We start from the raw sequence: 17,239 nt of genomic DNA, 5'->3' as shown, positions 1-17,239 counted from the left end.
CAGGTCCAGACCGTGCCTTAGAGACCCCTGCCTGGCCCTGCTGGGATATACTGTAGATGCATCATGGGAGAATCATGAACACCGTTATCGACAAAAGTTTACACCTTGGCATACACCTAGTGCCATAATGGGGTTTATTCACTAAAGGGAACTCTGACAGGGAAGTTCGTGTCCGACAACCTAGAGAGTTTCTAGATCTAAGCATTATATTGCTTTCCGTGGAACTTTTGAATCCGGTCTTGTCATAGCAACCAATGGAATGTTCCTAATGATTGGACCTGTTCATTTTATCGCTACGGTGATTGACTTTCCAACACAAAACTGAAGCCCGGATAGCTCAGTCGGTAGAGCATCAGACTTTTAATCTGAGGGTCCAGGGTTCAAGTCCCTGTTCGGGCGGTGATTTTTTTTTTTACATTATTATATATAAATGGATTTACTCATCCATTGCATTGCTCTCCAAACAGAGAACTAGTTCAAATCAGACCCAATATCTCAATGTTTGGACACAAACACCTGCGCGAATGACTAGGATTGGTAAAGTATGTGTGACAACTCTTTAATCCTTCAGTCTCTGAAATCAGATTGTGAAAAAAACAGACTATGAGGTACTCAGCAAAGGAGTTCTGACACTTGCTTAAATTGCATTCACTAAATATAATTTAACATTTCATGACGCTAGCAAGAATTACAATAGCTTTTTTTTTTTTTTTTTTTTTTTTTTTAAAGGGAACAATGTAAAATGTAGCCGCCCAACGTGGGGCTCGAACCCACGACCCTGAGATTAAGAGTCTCATGCTCTACCGACTGAGCTAGCCGGGCAAATACATGCACGCATCCTGTACATAAAAAAATTATAGAGGTTTCTCTAGTGAAAAGGTAAGAAGTATATTCAATTATCACTTAAATGTAAGTATATTCTCCAAATAAATGCTCAGCACTTGAGATAAAGGTGAAAAGGAGGTGTTCATTGCAACACAGGTGGGGATGTTGGCTCCACTAACTAGTATATAACATAACAATTTGACTTACAGAAACAGGTGAGGAGGGCCCTGCTCAAACCACTTTACAATCTAGAGGATTATCTATTAATAATCAAATGCTGAGATAGTTATTACCATATCCCATATGTATAACACATCTAACGTACAGACTGCTATGTTTGGGCGTCATCATGTTTAACAATTAAAAAATTAATATTTACTCATTTATTGCATAGCTTTCCAGGCAGAGAGGACTAGTTCAGGTCAGAGTCAATCTGTCAATGCTCGGGAACAAACACCTGGGAGAATGGCTAGAGAATGAGGTACTCAGGAAAGGGGTTCTGCCACTCGCTTAAATTGCATTCACTAAATGCCACCTTAAGACAAAACCAAAGTGATCATATATGTCACAACCCCTGGTTAAAAAGTGCCGTTTAATAATCAGGGGTTGTGATTGTTATATATATCTGTGTGAATATCTTATGTGCCTTTGTTCTCCCTCGTGTGCCGCCCCTGTCCATGTTCCACATATCCTGCCCACAGACTAACAGCTCCCCTACCGCACCATTTCACTGCTATTAACCCACAGGGGGTGGGGGTACGGAGCAGGAAAGCTTCTCCCACGGATGCCTGGTTGCTGGGACTTGCAGAGGTGCGGAACGACCGGTGCGGCCGCCAAACGTGCGCCGGCTATGTTGTGGTTCGTCCCGGGGAAACTGAACTGTTGTCGCTCGGGGCCCCTTCGACCGATTTGTTTAGGGAGTATAGAGTGTGTGTTACGGTGTGTGACACACACACACTTGTATAAAGTTTGGAATGTTTCTATAGGCACTTTAACATACTGGACAATCCTTATATTACTGCAGAAGAAAAGCTGTAGCCCACACGCCAGTGTCAGTCTCCAAAAGATTTATTTACAAACACAATGTCAGAACATTGAATAGTGTGCAATTAACACAAACAAAAAAAAAATACACAATCTATACATATTTATCTTTTAATAGCAAAGGCTGGAATGAGACTATTTGAAGAAAAAGGTCTTTTGTTTGCATTTCTTAAAAGGTTTCATTGCAAAATATATCAGCTTCCCAAGTGCAAGCTTTACAGGTCACCTGTATAATAAGTATAAAGGACGTGCACCTTGTTCACGCGATGGCTTGGACAGCAATGTTGCCGCTAAATACAATTTTTTTTTTTTTTTTTTTTAAAAACATGTTATAAAACTTGGCCGTTTTTATTGTCAATTCTGGACGTTTCCAGAATTCAGTTTTAAAATAGGACTTTTTCTTCTGTGATTCTCTGCAACTAGTCACCGGCTTTCTCCTGCAGTCGGGTCACATAACGCGCACATCTCCATTTGAGCTTCTCAATATGGAATCTTAAGCCCTACTGGTTTTAAATCAGTAAGATTTTGCCGTCCATATTATGATTAAATGACAAGGTATCGCTGCCTTCTAAATTCAGGTGACCTGTAACACATAAAATATCATCTGTAGCTCCAGTTATACTAGATACACACTAACCTGATGCGAGATGACAGCATACATTTTGGGATCCAAACGATATAGTGATAAATCCAAGTCTTTAGCATATATATATATATATATATATATATATATATATATATATATATACATATACATACATACATACATATATACATACATACATATATATATACATACATACATATATATATACATACATACATATATATATACATACATACATATATATATACATACATACATATATATATATATACATACATACATACATACATAAACAATACAAAATATAACTACTTTTATAAAACATGCACACATATATACAATGTTTCAATCACTCCGAAACACAGGGACAGAAACTGGAATAGCACAGATATACTGTGAAGATTTAGATTTATCACTTTATCCCATTGGGATAGTAATAACATTTTCTGGTGCTTCAAATACTAATACATGGACACTCTACACAGAGATGACTGGACAAAGAGGGGGCAACGAAAGAGCCCTGGAGTTTACACAGGGTCTTAATCGGACCGTTTGACTGCGGACACTCGCACAAAAGAACAGAAGTCTATCGGGTCTTTAGCTGATGAACGAGGAAAATCATTAACTGTCATTTATTAAATGTAAGATTGGCGAGGTCCCTATTGTGCAATAGCGCCAGGTCTTTATAGACTAAACGGCTTACATTGCAATGTAGACTTAAAATTCCGAAAAGGAAATATTAAAAAGTCCTCCAAGCATACATTTTCTTGAAATCATTGCACCGAAGTTTGTCAGTTTTGGCGCCTACAAAACCAAAAAAAGACCATTTAGAACATTCTGTAGTTTTTTTGTTTTAAACGGTGCCGCTTTCTAACAACTTCCAGTTAGAGACAGATAGCCATCTCGGCCACTAAGTAAACTTTCTGAGATATAGAAATAGGCTTTGCCGGGTTCATGAACATTATGTTCATTTTTATTAGAAAGGAAAAAAAAAAAAAAAAAACCCTCTGAAATCCAGTAAATTAAATTTCTTGTTAAGGGATATGTTTTGGTAGCAGGAAGAGTTTAAACATAACACATGTATACGCCTCAGCCACCTTTCAGGATATTGCACCTTCCATAGTGCTTATGGAGTTTTGTAGACTGGTCCCATCGTAACAGCTTTGGTCAGTATCACCATGAGAAGGTACCAAGCGGTCCCTATGCAGGCAGCAGCCTCTCCAGCACTTCACGAGATGCTGCAGGAAGGCGCTCAGGAAAACGAATATCGAACTCCACAATGAGATCTCCCCGCTGCTCAGGAGACTTGGGAAGAGGAAGTCCTTCACCAGGGATCCGCTTCTTGGTCGCAGGGGAGATTACGTCTTTGATCGCGAGAGGTATATTGCGGTTATCCAAGGTGGGGATCTTAAGCGAGCAGCCACAGAGAGCCTGGGAGGGGTAGCAAAAGGTAGAAGATGTTACCAAACAACTACAGTAAACTGTCCAAAATAAATCTGACCCCCCCCAAAAAAAACCTAATTTTTGTGAAACAAAAATCTTAAATTTAGATTATAAAAAGGGAATTCACAGGAAACCAAAAAAAACAAAACAGCAGAACCACACACTTCCTACCGCAAGTCAATGATGTATTAGTTCACCTAATCAGGCACTTCCGCCAACACATGCAAAGGTTTAAAAAGTCCAACCTCCATGGTTCAGTAAAATCACCTACCTCCCGCAGGCTGATCTTGGCTGTGTAGACCACGTTTGAAGAGTCTCTCTTGAATAAATGGTGAGGTTTGTCTTTCAGGACAAATACAATGTCTGCAGGAATGTTGCTTGGAGTCTCATCCCCCTCTTTTGGGAAGGTGATTTTAGTGCCTTCTTTCCAGCCTTTTTTAACTTGGATAGTCAGGATCTTGTCCTCATTGTGTACACTTCTTCCATCTGGGCCAAGCCTCTTATGGGAGATCTTCATCTTCTTGGTGCAACCAATAAAAATATCCTCAAGAGACACTGGTAGTTCCCTCACCACAGGGGGATCCTGCTTCTTGGCAATAGGCTCCCTTCGGCCACCAGCATGTCTAGGGAAGTGGCTAAATCCACCCATGCCAAAACTCGCAAAAGGATCATCTGTTTCCATGTCCTCTTCACCACGTCCAAAGAAGGTGTCAAAGGGATTGCGGCCCCCAAAGAACTCTGTGAACATGGCATGTGGGTCCCCATGAAAGGTGTAGCTGAAAGATGGACCGTTGGGACCGCCACTCCCACCACCTGGGGTTCCCTTTAGACCTAAAAGATAAAAAGAAATAACTTAAAAAAAATAACTAGAGAATTTTCTGGTGATGACTGGGAGGGGAAAACCGACAATTTGACTGTACATTTATTACTGTTGCAAAGCACACATATTGTGTACACGCTCAAATATATAACCAGGATCACAGATCTAAAGGTGGGGGATTAACACAAGAAAGGGCATGTCTTGATTTGCAAAAATACTGTCAGCTCAGACAGGATAGAACCTGCAGGCTTTTGTGTCAATGCTCTGTACACACAGCAAATGCTACTCCAATTCTAGAAGCACGCTCTCTGCATACACTGCACTTTCATCACTTTAATCAGCGGAGATTGAGCTTCACCATCCAAATATACAGCCCTGTATATACTTTATTTCAAGGAGTATTGCTTAGCAGGAGTAGTCAAACCTGGCTCCCTATTTGGGGTGTGGGTAGAATATAGAGCTCAACATTAACATAATAAGTAAATTAATTTTCTTCATTATCCACAAAAAAATCCTTCCATTCATGCGAAAATGTTTTTGCCGTTTAAAAGATCCACGCTTTAGTAACAGCAAGAAAACATTTTGTGCCACTGCTTTAGCTAATCTTATTTATATGCTGTTCCTACTGTCCAATATCTGTCTCCACCCTTAAGTGAACACACTTCTCTACCGTTTGCCACTCCTGACATAACCCTGCCAAAGCGAATTTGAAAGGAGAAATATAATATATTATATAATATTTTAGCTAACCATATGAGGCCACAAAGCTGCAATGAATTAAAAGTAATTTGATGATGTAATAAAAGGGGAATCAAGGTACATATTCCATCAGATATTAGTATACTCCTTAAGATTTTATCCTTATGTACGCACCTTCCTCTCCATACTTGTCAAATATCTCTTTCTTCTTTGGGTCACTAAGCACGTCGTAGGCCTCCGCGATCTCCTTGAAACGCTCCTCGGCCCCGGGGTCCTTGTTCTTATCGGGATGATACTTCAAGGCCTGTTTCCTGTAGGCCTTCTTTATTTCTTCCTCCGACGCTCCTTGCGACAGCCCGAGGATCTTGTAGTAATCTTTGCCCATGCTTACGAGTGGCGTATAAAACTACAGACAGACCTAGGAACAAGGAAAGAGCAAAGCCTTAAACACAGACCTTTGGGCACACAACACATACGTTCCGCACACACAACCTGGATCATTCTAGAATAGGTGGGAAGGATCAATTAATTTAAAGTAGATGCAAATTTTGTTACATACCATTAATCAAAATAAACCAATTTCTATAAGTTTATTGGCCAATTTACAAAGAAAATGTCCGAAGATACCGGAATATAAGCACTTCAATAGTCATCTGGTCTGCTCTCACTAAATTATACTATAGGGGGAAACAGAAAAGGGTGTCAGGCAACTGGGATCTCTCCGGGATTAACAGAATCTAGAGCGCTCACTTATACTGGAGCGGACACATCATAAATCACTTTTATTAGGAAAGACTCAGCTTCACAGCCTTTCCACGTCTCCTGGACCTTTTCAGATCTGAGCTACATGAAAACATTAATCACACTCATCATAGCTTCATTCTGGGTGCCCATCATGTTTCAAAGATTAGGCAGTTAGAAGATTTGGTTTAGGTGAAATTGGGCAGCATAGCAGTAAAAGTAGTGCTATCACCATAGCAACACAGGGCTCCATTTTGCACCAGAACTGCTCTCACTGTAGGTGTATGGTGCACTATAAACATAAGCCAAACAATATATGGATGACGTACATTTACATGAAATTATATCTCTACAGAGGTAAAACAGGAATATCCGCATGGTAACCGGGTCCCCAACCAGCAGCCCCCTCCTGACTCATATGACAGGCTTCACCCCTGACAGCCCGAGCTTCACCCCGGGCACAGAAAAGCCAGCCTCAGAATCACCCTGTATGTCTATAGGTGGGTCTAGCTACATACGCGTACAATAACACAGGTACCTAAAGCCACTAACATGACCCGACCAAGTGCGCCTCAAAAGCCCCACTTCATACAACTACTACCCCCCCCAAAGGACATGTCTCCCCTACAGCACCGCGTACCTCAAGTCACACAGCCGCACACTCACCCGTATCAGCCGCTCCTGGGTCAATCTCTCAGGGTGTACACACTCAACTCCTCTCTTGTATCCACACAACCCCGCCTCCAGAACCTTCCAGATCTTTCTTCCGCACTCTCGAAACTTCAGCACTCCACCCCTCCGTTCTACCAATCACAAGCAGACGCAGCCTTTGCCAGTCTCAGCCAGGCCAATGACAGCAAACAGACATGTGAATTAACCACTCAGGATCCTGCTTCTACTGACCATTGAGCGAGCTTTGTGAATTTATACGGTACCGCCCGCGGTGAATGATTGGTTGAGGGAGATGCTAAGTCCCACCCACTCCTGTCAGTCAGGGTTTCTGGTTGTTGAAAAGTGTGGTATTTGCTGTCATAGCCAAGCTGAGGGTGTCGTCAGGACAAGTTTCACTAATGGTAGTAACCGTGACGTAATCGGCAGTACTTAACCCCTTTCAATCCCAGGGGTTTTTGGTACCTCAAAGCCCAGAGCAATTTTGCCATTTTTGGGGTATGTCGGTTTAGCGATGATTCTCTTTTCCTGTGAATAGTGTACCCATATAAACTATATATTGTTTTTTCAAGGAGAGATAGAGCTTTCGTTTGATACCATAGTTGGATGAATAGCTGAATCCTCACAAAATTAGGTAAAGTGACGGAAAATCCCCTCCAAGTTTATTAATTCAGGTGTCCTGATTTCAGAAATACCTAATTTATATAGATTTTCCAGACTTTCCCAGCACCAGGGAGCATACTATAAGGTGTACAATTTTGTATAATTTTTATGCCTATGGCTTAACGGGTTTGGGGGTTGTGAACGGGGGCAGGAGGGTTATACTGGCTAGATGTTATGCTAGGGCAATGGGAAGTAAGGTTTTTTAATAATTTTTTTATTATCTTTTTTTATATATTTTTTTTATTTTATTTTTTTTACTTTTTTTTTTATTTTTTATATATTCTTTTTACACAGAAATGGTTAGAGGTCCTCCTAGGGACCTCCTGAACATGCCAGTGATGTCACAATGACATCACAGCTCACATTATAATTTTTTTAGTATTATTTATATTATTATTTTAATGATTTATTTAATATTATTTTTTAAATGAATTAACTTTTTTTTTTTTAAGCTTTTCCGTTTCAGGACGGGAGGGGGAGTGAGAGAGATGGTTTCTCACTCCCCTCCCCGCGATCCCCCTGCACCGATCACACTGTGAGATCGCAGCGTCTCTGTGCCTCATCGGAGGGCAGGATATCCCCTCCGATGACCTTCCGGGTTACGTCAGCAGTGACGCAACCCGGAAGGGAATGCCCGATCTCGCGTTTGCAACTGCGCGATCGGGCACTTTCAACTGTAACAGCTTACCGGCTTTCATGCCGGAAGCTGTTACGGGAGATCGGGCAGCAGAAAGCCGGCGATGCCGGCTTCTGCTGCCAGGTGGGAGTCCAGGCTGTCAAACAGCCTGGTCTCCCTGACGCTGCACGAAGGGCTGGACGTACCGGGACGTCCATAGGGGTTTCTTTGTGGGCGTTTTTTGGATGTCCCGGTACGTCTATAGGGTAATGAAGGGGTTAAATTGGGATAAAGCCCAATGTTTTAAACTGATTGTCACTTTGTTGACAAAAATCATGGTCTATTTGCCACCCTGGCCCCTAGGAACATATGTTGTGTCAGGTATGTACCCAATATAAGTATATTATACAACAAACACCCATAATACAACAACCACACTCCAGGCATGCTGTCTGATCCAGCATGTAGGAAGTGACATCAGTTCCCTGCCTTCTGGGTCAGTCTGCACAGAGAGAGAAACACACAAACAGTTTGAGGGCTAAGATGGCACGGACGGGCTGTTTGGGGGCTAAGATAGCGCCGAAAAGCTGTTTGGAGAAAAAGTTAAGACTGAAAATCTGATCGCTTTTACAAAATTCCTGGCTTTTTTTCCATCCACTGATGCAGACAACAGACACTTTAAATGGGGAAATATTACTGTTTCTACCCCATATAAATTAAAGGGATGACCTGAATTTGTATTTGCCACCTAAATGTTGGGATATTGTTCTTTGTCTTGATTATATACCTACACTAAACTAACCACACGCGTCCCAGGGCAGCAATAAGGTGGCAAATGTGCAATATGGCTACCTTCCACCGCAGCCAATCCGAAGGGTCAGTACCCGCTATGTTACGCAGTGGGGATGAGTGACCAATAAGAGAAGTGTCTTCTTTTTTTTTCTACACAAGCATCTTGGCTCAACCTTTATTGTATGCAGCTGCCTGATGCGGATCCCAGGGACACCCTGTAGCTCATTGGGAACTGGCAATTCCCCCCCCCCATCACACCTTTCTTATAACTTCACCACTCTGTGTCATTAGAACATGATGCAGAAACCACTTACTTGCAGGGCCTAAGCATTGATGAATTCACTGATGAAAATGATTTCAAACTGATAGCACCATTAACATCTTTGTATTTTGTTATTATTGTTTTATTTTTAACATAAATTCATTTATTTTATGCACCATGTTTGACCTATAGACTTCGAGAATCTTCTGGAAGATCATGTCTGTCTTGTGAAAGTTCATTAAACAGCTGCGGGCTAGAGCAATTTCCAAGCTCTCTTTGCTGAGTAAGCCTGAGTTTGGGATGACTCCCCGAACAGAAAATGAATTTCCTGCTGTGGTCGAGTTGGTTCATGTAAATGAGTATTGCCTTATATTGAGTGTGTTGTTAAAGAGCAGTGATGCCCATTTTATTCAGGAATTAGTGAACCTCTTTGCTCCCTGTGTAAGCGATTAGTAAATTAATTTTATAATTTTTAAAAAATAAAAATAGTTTAAATTTGTAATAAATATAAGTCAATTATTAATCTCCACGGACGACGAGGAATCTGTAGTAGTTAAAGGAAAGCCAGACGGGTGAAGGTTATATATCCCTGGATTTAAAGGGCCTTTCTACAAAATTAAAAAAAAATGGTAATATGTAAAAAAAATAATTCTCCACTGATGTCGCCATCAGGGAAACCTTCCAGTTCCAACAAAATGTAAAAAAAAAATGTAGCTAAATGTGTCTGCCAGTGCCTGGCCTATATACATTATCCCGCTCCTGCGCTTAAATGCCCTACCTTACTATGGGGCATCAGTTCTTTTTTTCTAATATGAGGGAGGGGAATGAGTCTTCTGATCTAGTGAGATACAGTGGATGTAAAAAGTCTACAGACCACTGTTAAAATGGCAGGTTCTTGTGATGTTAAAGAATGAGACAAAGATAAATCATGTCAGAACTTTTTCCACCTTTAATGTGACCTATAACGTGAACAATTTGATTGCAAAACAAACTTAAATCTTTGAGGGGGAAATAAAATAAAAACTCACAATAACCTGGTTACATAAGTGTGCACACCCTTAAACTAATACTTTGTTAAAGCACCTTTTGATTTTATTACAGCAATCAGTCTTTTTGGGTAGGAGTCTATTAGCATGGCACATCTTGACATGCCATGCGCAAAAGCGCTCCAAATCAGTCAGACTGCGAGGACATCTCCTGTGCACAGCCCTCTTCACATCACCCCACAGATGTTCAATTTGATTCAGGTCTGGGCTCTGGCTGGGCCATTCCAAAACGTTAATCTTCTGGATGTGTCTGTCTGCCAGTGCCTGGCCTATACACTGCCCTACCCCTGCACCTCAATGTCCTTCCTTATTCTGGGGGATTCATTCTTCTCCTTTTTATTTAATATTGGTGGATTCAGTCTGTCTGCCAGTTCCCGCCCTGTGCCCTGCCTCTGCTGCTATGACTCAATCTCCTTTTTTAGTTTGAGGGATCAATTCTTTTAATTTTGGGTAGAATTCAGTGCCCTGTACTGTAGGTCTAGATATGTGCCAGTGTCTATCCACTCGCAGTGGCCTACTACTCCTGCTGCTGTCATGTCACCTTCCTTACTCTGAGGGATCAATTTTTTGGGGGAATTGCAGTTCCAAAGCATGCTGCTAGATGCATGTAACCATTAGTGCAGTGGTGGTCTTGCAGAGAAAAACCAAGCCTGGACCTCTTCTCTGTTTGGGAACGCCCCCTAATTCCAAATTAGAAAAAAGGACCCTGAATTTAATCTGAACCGATCTGTCGGAAAACATTGTTGGCAGAAAACAAAATGACAAGAAACAGAAAAACAAATTGCGTCTGCATAAATCTTGCTTGCTGGTATTCCATCCACCACACTACCCTCTAGACCTGATTTTTATTTCGCCACAGGATAGTGATGTGTTGATGTTTTCTGTCCACAAAGATGCTTTTATAGTAAAATGAAAAGGCCAACACTAAAATACCAGAGGCTCACATACAGCATAAGAAAGTTTGCTTTACTAAGACATACAAGATACCGGATTTTCTTGATTATAAGACGACCCCGCAAATCTGAATATTAATTTAGGAAAAAAAGAAAAAGCCTGAATATAAGACGACCCTATAGGAAAAAAGTTTTACCAGTAAATGTTAATTCATGTAAACTATTTTTTTTACTAAAAGCTATGATTGAGAAAAATATTTTGGTTTTATTTCCTTCTATTTTCCAACCTGCCCCCCAGTTATGCACATCTGCCCCAGAAATGCCTTATACCTCCTATATGCCACTGTGCCCCATGATATGCCTTTTAACCCTCTAAATGCCACTGTGCTCCATGATATGCCTTTTGACCCCCTATGTGCCACTCTGCCTCCAGAAATGCCTTATACCCCTATATGCCACTCTGGCATTTAGAGGGTTAAAAGGCATACTATGGAGAAGAGTGGCATATAGGGAGGTTTAAGGCATTCAGGAGGCAGAGTGGCCTATAGAGGGTTAAAAGGGCATTTCTGGAGGCAGAGTGGCATTAAGGGGGTTAAAAGGCATTTCACAGAGCACTCTGCCTCCAGAAATGCCTTATGCCCCCATTTAACACCCCCCCCCAAAACTTACCGGTGCTTCTGACTTCCTGACTGTCATGTAGCCGGGGCAGCGTGTAGATCCCACGCACTTACGCTGCAGCCGGTGCAGGGAACTCTGATCTCTGACAGCCGGGGAAGGTCTGCGCGATGGACGCAGACAACCCCCGCTCCTAGCCACACCTCCTTCCTGCTGCAGAAGAAGTTGTCTACGCGAATCGCGTTGACATCTACATGCTGCCCCAGCTACACACCGGGGACTCAGAAGTACCGGTAAGTGGGGTAGGGGGACAGGAGGATCCAGGTCCCCTGCAGCTGCGGGGGATCTGGATCTTAGTCGTCTCATAGTCAGACCTATTTGAGGTCTGATTATAAGACGAGGGGTATTTTTCAGAGCATTTGCTCTGAAAAAAAACCTTGTCTTATAATCGAGCAAATACGGTATATAGATGGAACAGCCTCCCAACAGGAAGGACATGGGGCTAATACAGTAAGAGACTTTAAACGTGTTAAATAGGTATATTGCAATCCTGAATGTTGGACAAGACAAAGGACTGATTAAGCATTGAGTGCTTACATCAGGAAAGACGGTCCGAATGGTTCCACAAGCTTTTATAACAAATTGAAAAGGCTGCACACCTGGTTCCAGATTTTAATCATGAGAGATCTAAATTACCCTGACATTTACTGTAATATTGGAACAAGGAATTTTACAATCTTCAAGGAGTCTCTGTCATTTGGCATTTTGGCCAAACGCATAAACGGTGCTAATCTTTAAAACGAGATCCTTAACATCTGTGGTGTGGAAGTTATTTGAAAGATTTTTTATTTTTTTCTCCAACTTTATCATTGATAGACATTAACATGGCTTAATGAAGAACTGGTCACGCTTAAGAACTGCTGGGAGAGCTCATGCTTTCAATACCTTAATCAGGAGTTCCCTGGTGGTCTAGTGGTTAGGATTCGGCGCTCTCACCGCCGCGGCCCGGGTTCGATTCCCGGTCAGGGAATATTTTTAATAAAGTACAAGAAAAGTGAGGAGAAATGTTTACATAAAGAAAGACGAGCAGAGAAGTTGGTCTGAATGGTTCCATCAGCTTTGATCTTCAAGGACACTCTGTCATCAGGCATGGTGACAAAAGATTGGCAAAAAGCATAAACGGTGCTAATCTTTAAAATGAGACCAAAATCCCCGCCACGGGACTAAAGACTCAGTGATCCTCAACATCTGTGGTGTGGAAGTTATTTGAAAGATTTTTAAGGGACAATGTTCAAGAATATATTTTCTCCAACTTTATCGTTGATAGACATTAACATGGCTTAATGAAGGACTGGTCACGCTTAAGAACTGCTGGGAGAGCTCATGGTTTCCATGCCTTAACAAGGAGTCTCTGGTGGTCTAGTGGTTAGGATTCGGCGCTCTCACCGCCGCGGCCTGGGTTCAACATTGAAGACTATGGACCAGAAAGGCCGAAGTTTGGCACAATCCCACCAGACATGGAGCATGGATCCAGGAGAGTTGTGGCAGTGCCAACACAAGGCAGAGGCATCTGAAAAGATGCGACCCAAACGGGAAGGAACCAGGTACCAACGGTAGAGAACCTTCCTATTCACTTCCCAGTGCGATACACAGCGAGATACACCCTGTAAATTACAAAGGGCTTTGTTCCAGTCCTCCAGATCTAACAGCATGCCCAGCTCCTTTTCCCACTTTACCATATAAGATAGTTGTATGTACGGTAACATACGGAGGTGGTATGTCTCAGATAAGGGGAGGTAGAACAGTGCTTCATTAAGGGGTGAGTTTGAAGCACAGGTATACCAGTGGGCAACAGTTGAACTAGAATATGTTTGACTCGAAGATAAAGAAACAAATCGCTGGGCGGTAGAACATATTGGGCCTGGAGAACAGCGAAGGGGCATAAATTTAATTTGTCATACGGATTATCAACCGAAACTATCCCCTTGTCCTTCCAACGGTTCAGAGACAGATTAGGAGAGAAGTGATCGGCATACGGCGCCTAACCCAGGGTGCATGTAAAACAGGCAACCATTTCCTGTCCCAAATACCGAAGGTATGCTGGAGAACAGGTCCTGGACAGGGAAGCTTAGGCCTCTCTCGCTTGTAACACCACAAGAGTTGACGATAATTATAAGGCAAAAGAAGGTCACTTTCCAAATCAACCCATTTTGGGGTGGGGTTCGCAAACACCGTCTGTAGGGCCTGGGTCAGTCTAGCGGCATCATGATAATATAGCAAATTAGGGGCACCCATACCGCCGTGAAAAAACAGGCATATAGAGAGTGCACCTTGCAAATCTGGGCGGACGGTTCAACCAAATGTGTGCATTGAAGGTTCGCTGATACAGTAACAGAATATGTTGCGGAACCGGCAGCGGGATAGCACGAAACAAATAAAGGAGTTTGGGAAGACACATCATTTTAAGGGAGATAATACGCCCCACCACGAGACCTCAAATTTGCCCCACCTGTGTATATCTTTCGTTATAGTGGCCCATAGTTTATTATAGTTATATTGTACTAAAGAGTGGACAGATTTTGTCAGATAAATGCCCAGATACAGGATCGAATCGGTACGCCAATCAAAGAAGGTCTCTTTAAGGGAGGCAATCACATCATGGGGGAAGCATATAGGAAGCGCTTGCGTTTTAGTAGTATTGTTTTTATAATAAGAGCATCGACCATCGAACATTTGAAAGATTTTTAAGGGATAATGTTCAAGAATATATTTTCTCCAACTTTATCATTGATAGACATTAACATGGCTTAATGAAGGACTGGTCACACTTAAGAACTGCTGGGAGAGTTCATGGTTTCCGTTCCTTAACAAGGAGTCCCTGATGGTCTAGTGGTTAGGATTCGGCGCTCTCACCGCCGCGGCCCGGGTTCGATTCCCGGTCAGGGAATGTTTTTAATAAAGTACAAGAAAAGTGAGGAGAAATGTTTACATAAAGAAAGACGAGCAGAGAAGTTGGTCTGAATGGTTCCATCAGCTTTGATCTTCAAGGACACTCTGTCATCAGGCATGGTGACAAAAGATTGGCAAAAAGCATAAACGGTGCTAATCTTTAAAATGAGACCAAAATCCCCGCCACGGGACTAAAGACTCAGTGATCCTCAACATCTGTGGTGTGGAAGTTATTTGAAAGATTTTTAAGGGATAATGTTCAAGAATATATTTTCTCCAACTTTATCATTGATAGACATTAACATGGCTTAATGAAGGACTGGTCACGCTTAAGAACTGCTGGGAGAGCTCATGGTTTCCATGCCTTAACAAGGAGTCTCTGGTGGTCTAGTGGTTAGGATTCGGCGCTCTCACCGCCGCGGCCTGGGTTCGACATTGAAGACTATGGACCAGAAAGGCCGAAGTTTGGCACAATCCCACCAGACATGGAGCATGGAACCAGGAGAGTTGGTATGAATGGTTCCATCAGTTTTGATCTTCAAGGACACTCTGTCATCAGGCATGGTGACAAAAGATTGACAAAAAGCATAAACGGTACCAATTTTTAAAATGAGACCAAAATCTCTGCCACGGGATTAAAGACTCAGTGAGCCTCCCCATCTGTGGTGTGGAAGTCATTTTAAGGGATAATGTTCAAGAATATATTTTCTCCAACTTTATCATTAGTAGACGCTTTTATCACCGAGCGCCAGCAAAAGTGGGGGCATCAGCGGAGGTTGTCTATGCGCATACCTTCCCCGGCTGCCAGAGAGGATAATTCCCCGCAGCGCTGCAGGGAATTCTCTTCTCTGGTAGTCGGCGAACATCTGCTCGATGGACGCAGACAACCCCTGCTATTGCTGGCACTTCAGCTGGGGCTTCTATGACGGAGCACTGGTGTCACATGACCTTCCGGGGCTCAGTCATAGAAGCGCCGGCGGAACTAACGCCGGCCTCCACCCGCTGCCACCACCAGACACCAGGGAGTCAGAAGCACTGGTAAGTGGCAGGGGGGTGTTATATGGGAGGGGCATAAGGCTTTTCTTTTTTTTTTCAGAGTGCCTTTTAACCCCCTATATGCCACTCTGCCTCCAGAAATGCCTTATACTCCCCTATATGCTTAGCTGGGAGGTCAAGTTAGTGGGTGTTCAGGCTGGTCAGTCTGGCCCAGCATCGTATAGTTAGAGAGAGCTCCAATTGGGAGCTAGGTTGTTTGTTTTTATGCTTTTGTTTTGTTTGAGCAATTAAAATAAAGCACTGTTTTGCTGCAAGTTGGCGTTCCTGAGCCTGATTGCTCTAGACCGTGCTTAAGACTCTTAACTGTGACATTTTATGGCCCTCATGCTACAGGGTTTGTCACTATATATATATATATATATATATATGCGTTAGACATGCATTTTAACTACATAATATGTCCTTATCTCTTTGAAGTAAAGATTGTAAATGAAATATGATTTCAAAATTAAAGCTGAATTGGCAGTTAGTTTTCATTCTTTAATATTAGACCATGCTGCCAATATATACCAATATTAGCCCTTGCTGCCAATATATACCAATGTACACCCCTGTTGCAATATATATAAAGATTAACTATTGTTGCCAATATATAAATATTAGATACTGCTATATGGAAAAAATTGGACCCTACGCAAGCATTTCCTTAGGCCCCGCTCCACGCTCCCTAGCATGTAATCACTCTCTCCCTTCCCGCACCAAAAAAAATATTTGCCACACTGACTGCAGATTAGGGGAAGACTGTGAGTGCAGTCTTCCCTCCTTCTTTTTTTTTTTCATAAACTGTTTTATTTGGTGTACAGAAGATCAGGAAATACATGAACACGGATCTATATGGTACAAGCAAATATGTTGAGCAGATACACATACGATCATGCAGTCGAATAGCGGACAAAACGAATACATACGTGAGTATACAAAATTGGTCACTTATCAAAGCAGAGGCAAGGCGATACACCTCCTAATCTTCCAGCTAAAGATGGCCATATCAAGATGAGTATTAAATAGGGAAGAAAAAGAATGTTAAGATTGTATATGTACCGCCGTTATTATATTTTGTGTGTTTGCATTTCCTATGTTGTGCAGTGTTAAGATAAGCCAGTACAAGTAATAGAGAATAACATAAAGAGAAACAGGAAACCCGTGAGGTACTGGTAATTTGACACCGAGAAAAATTTATAAAATAGACAAATAAAATTAACCTTTCGAGACCGGGCTATGGAGGTAGTCAAGCACAGAGCCGCTATAATTAGTGGCTGGCAAACCATGCGAAGGCCAAGGTGTATCTGGGTCAAGGATATGTCTGAGATAGAATGTCTGACATGGAAGCCCACAGAAACCAATAAAGAGAGAATAATAGAGAAGAGGGGTCTGGTGCCACGAGAAGTCAATGTACGGGAGCAAAACCAAGTCATGTGTGAGAAAACCAGAGCGATCTGGTCTCTGAGTTTAGTCGAGAGGGTGTCTATGAAAGGTTCCCAAATGTCAAGGAATTTTTC

General features: G+C 42.1%; 1 protein-coding gene and 4 non-coding genes across 5 annotated transcripts; 3 read left to right on the top strand and 2 right to left on the bottom strand.

Annotated features, from left to right (window-relative positions):
- Positions 1-326: 326 nt before the first annotated feature.
- Positions 327-399, top strand: TRNAK-UUU (transfer RNA lysine (anticodon UUU)). The gene has a single exon. It is a non-coding gene; the product is annotated as a tRNA-Lys (tRNA).
- Positions 400-749: 350 nt separating this feature from the next.
- TRNAK-CUU (transfer RNA lysine (anticodon CUU)) lies at positions 750-822 on the bottom strand. The gene has a single exon. It is a non-coding gene; the product is annotated as a tRNA-Lys (tRNA).
- A 2,854-nt stretch (positions 823-3,676) lies between these two features.
- On the bottom strand, positions 3,677-5,823 carry LOC149279216 (dnaJ homolog subfamily B member 1-like). Its single transcript, XM_089501412.1, has 3 exons — positions 5,613-5,823; positions 4,191-4,750; positions 3,677-3,907 (listed from the first exon to the last, which is right to left on the bottom strand). The coding sequence occupies exons 1-3, from the start codon at positions 5,821-5,823 to the stop codon at positions 3,677-3,679; spliced, it is 1,002 nt and encodes a 333-aa protein (XP_089357538.1).
- A 6,870-nt stretch (positions 5,824-12,693) lies between these two features.
- On the top strand, positions 12,694-12,765 carry TRNAE-CUC (transfer RNA glutamic acid (anticodon CUC)). Its single transcript has one exon. It is a non-coding gene; the product is annotated as a tRNA-Glu (tRNA).
- Positions 12,766-14,610: 1,845 nt separating this feature from the next.
- On the top strand, positions 14,611-14,682 carry TRNAE-CUC (transfer RNA glutamic acid (anticodon CUC)). The gene has a single exon. It is a non-coding gene; the product is annotated as a tRNA-Glu (tRNA).
- Positions 14,683-17,239: the final 2,557 nt, after the last annotated feature.

This window comes from Sceloporus occidentalis, unplaced genomic scaffold, assembly GCF_023333645.1.
Source record: "Sceloporus occidentalis isolate IW3139 unplaced genomic scaffold, rSceOcc1.0.p SCAF_174, whole genome shotgun sequence".
Classification (NCBI taxonomy): domain Eukaryota; kingdom Metazoa; phylum Chordata; class Lepidosauria; order Squamata; family Phrynosomatidae; genus Sceloporus; species Sceloporus occidentalis.
This window is presented reverse-complemented; position numbering and strand designations above follow the sequence as displayed.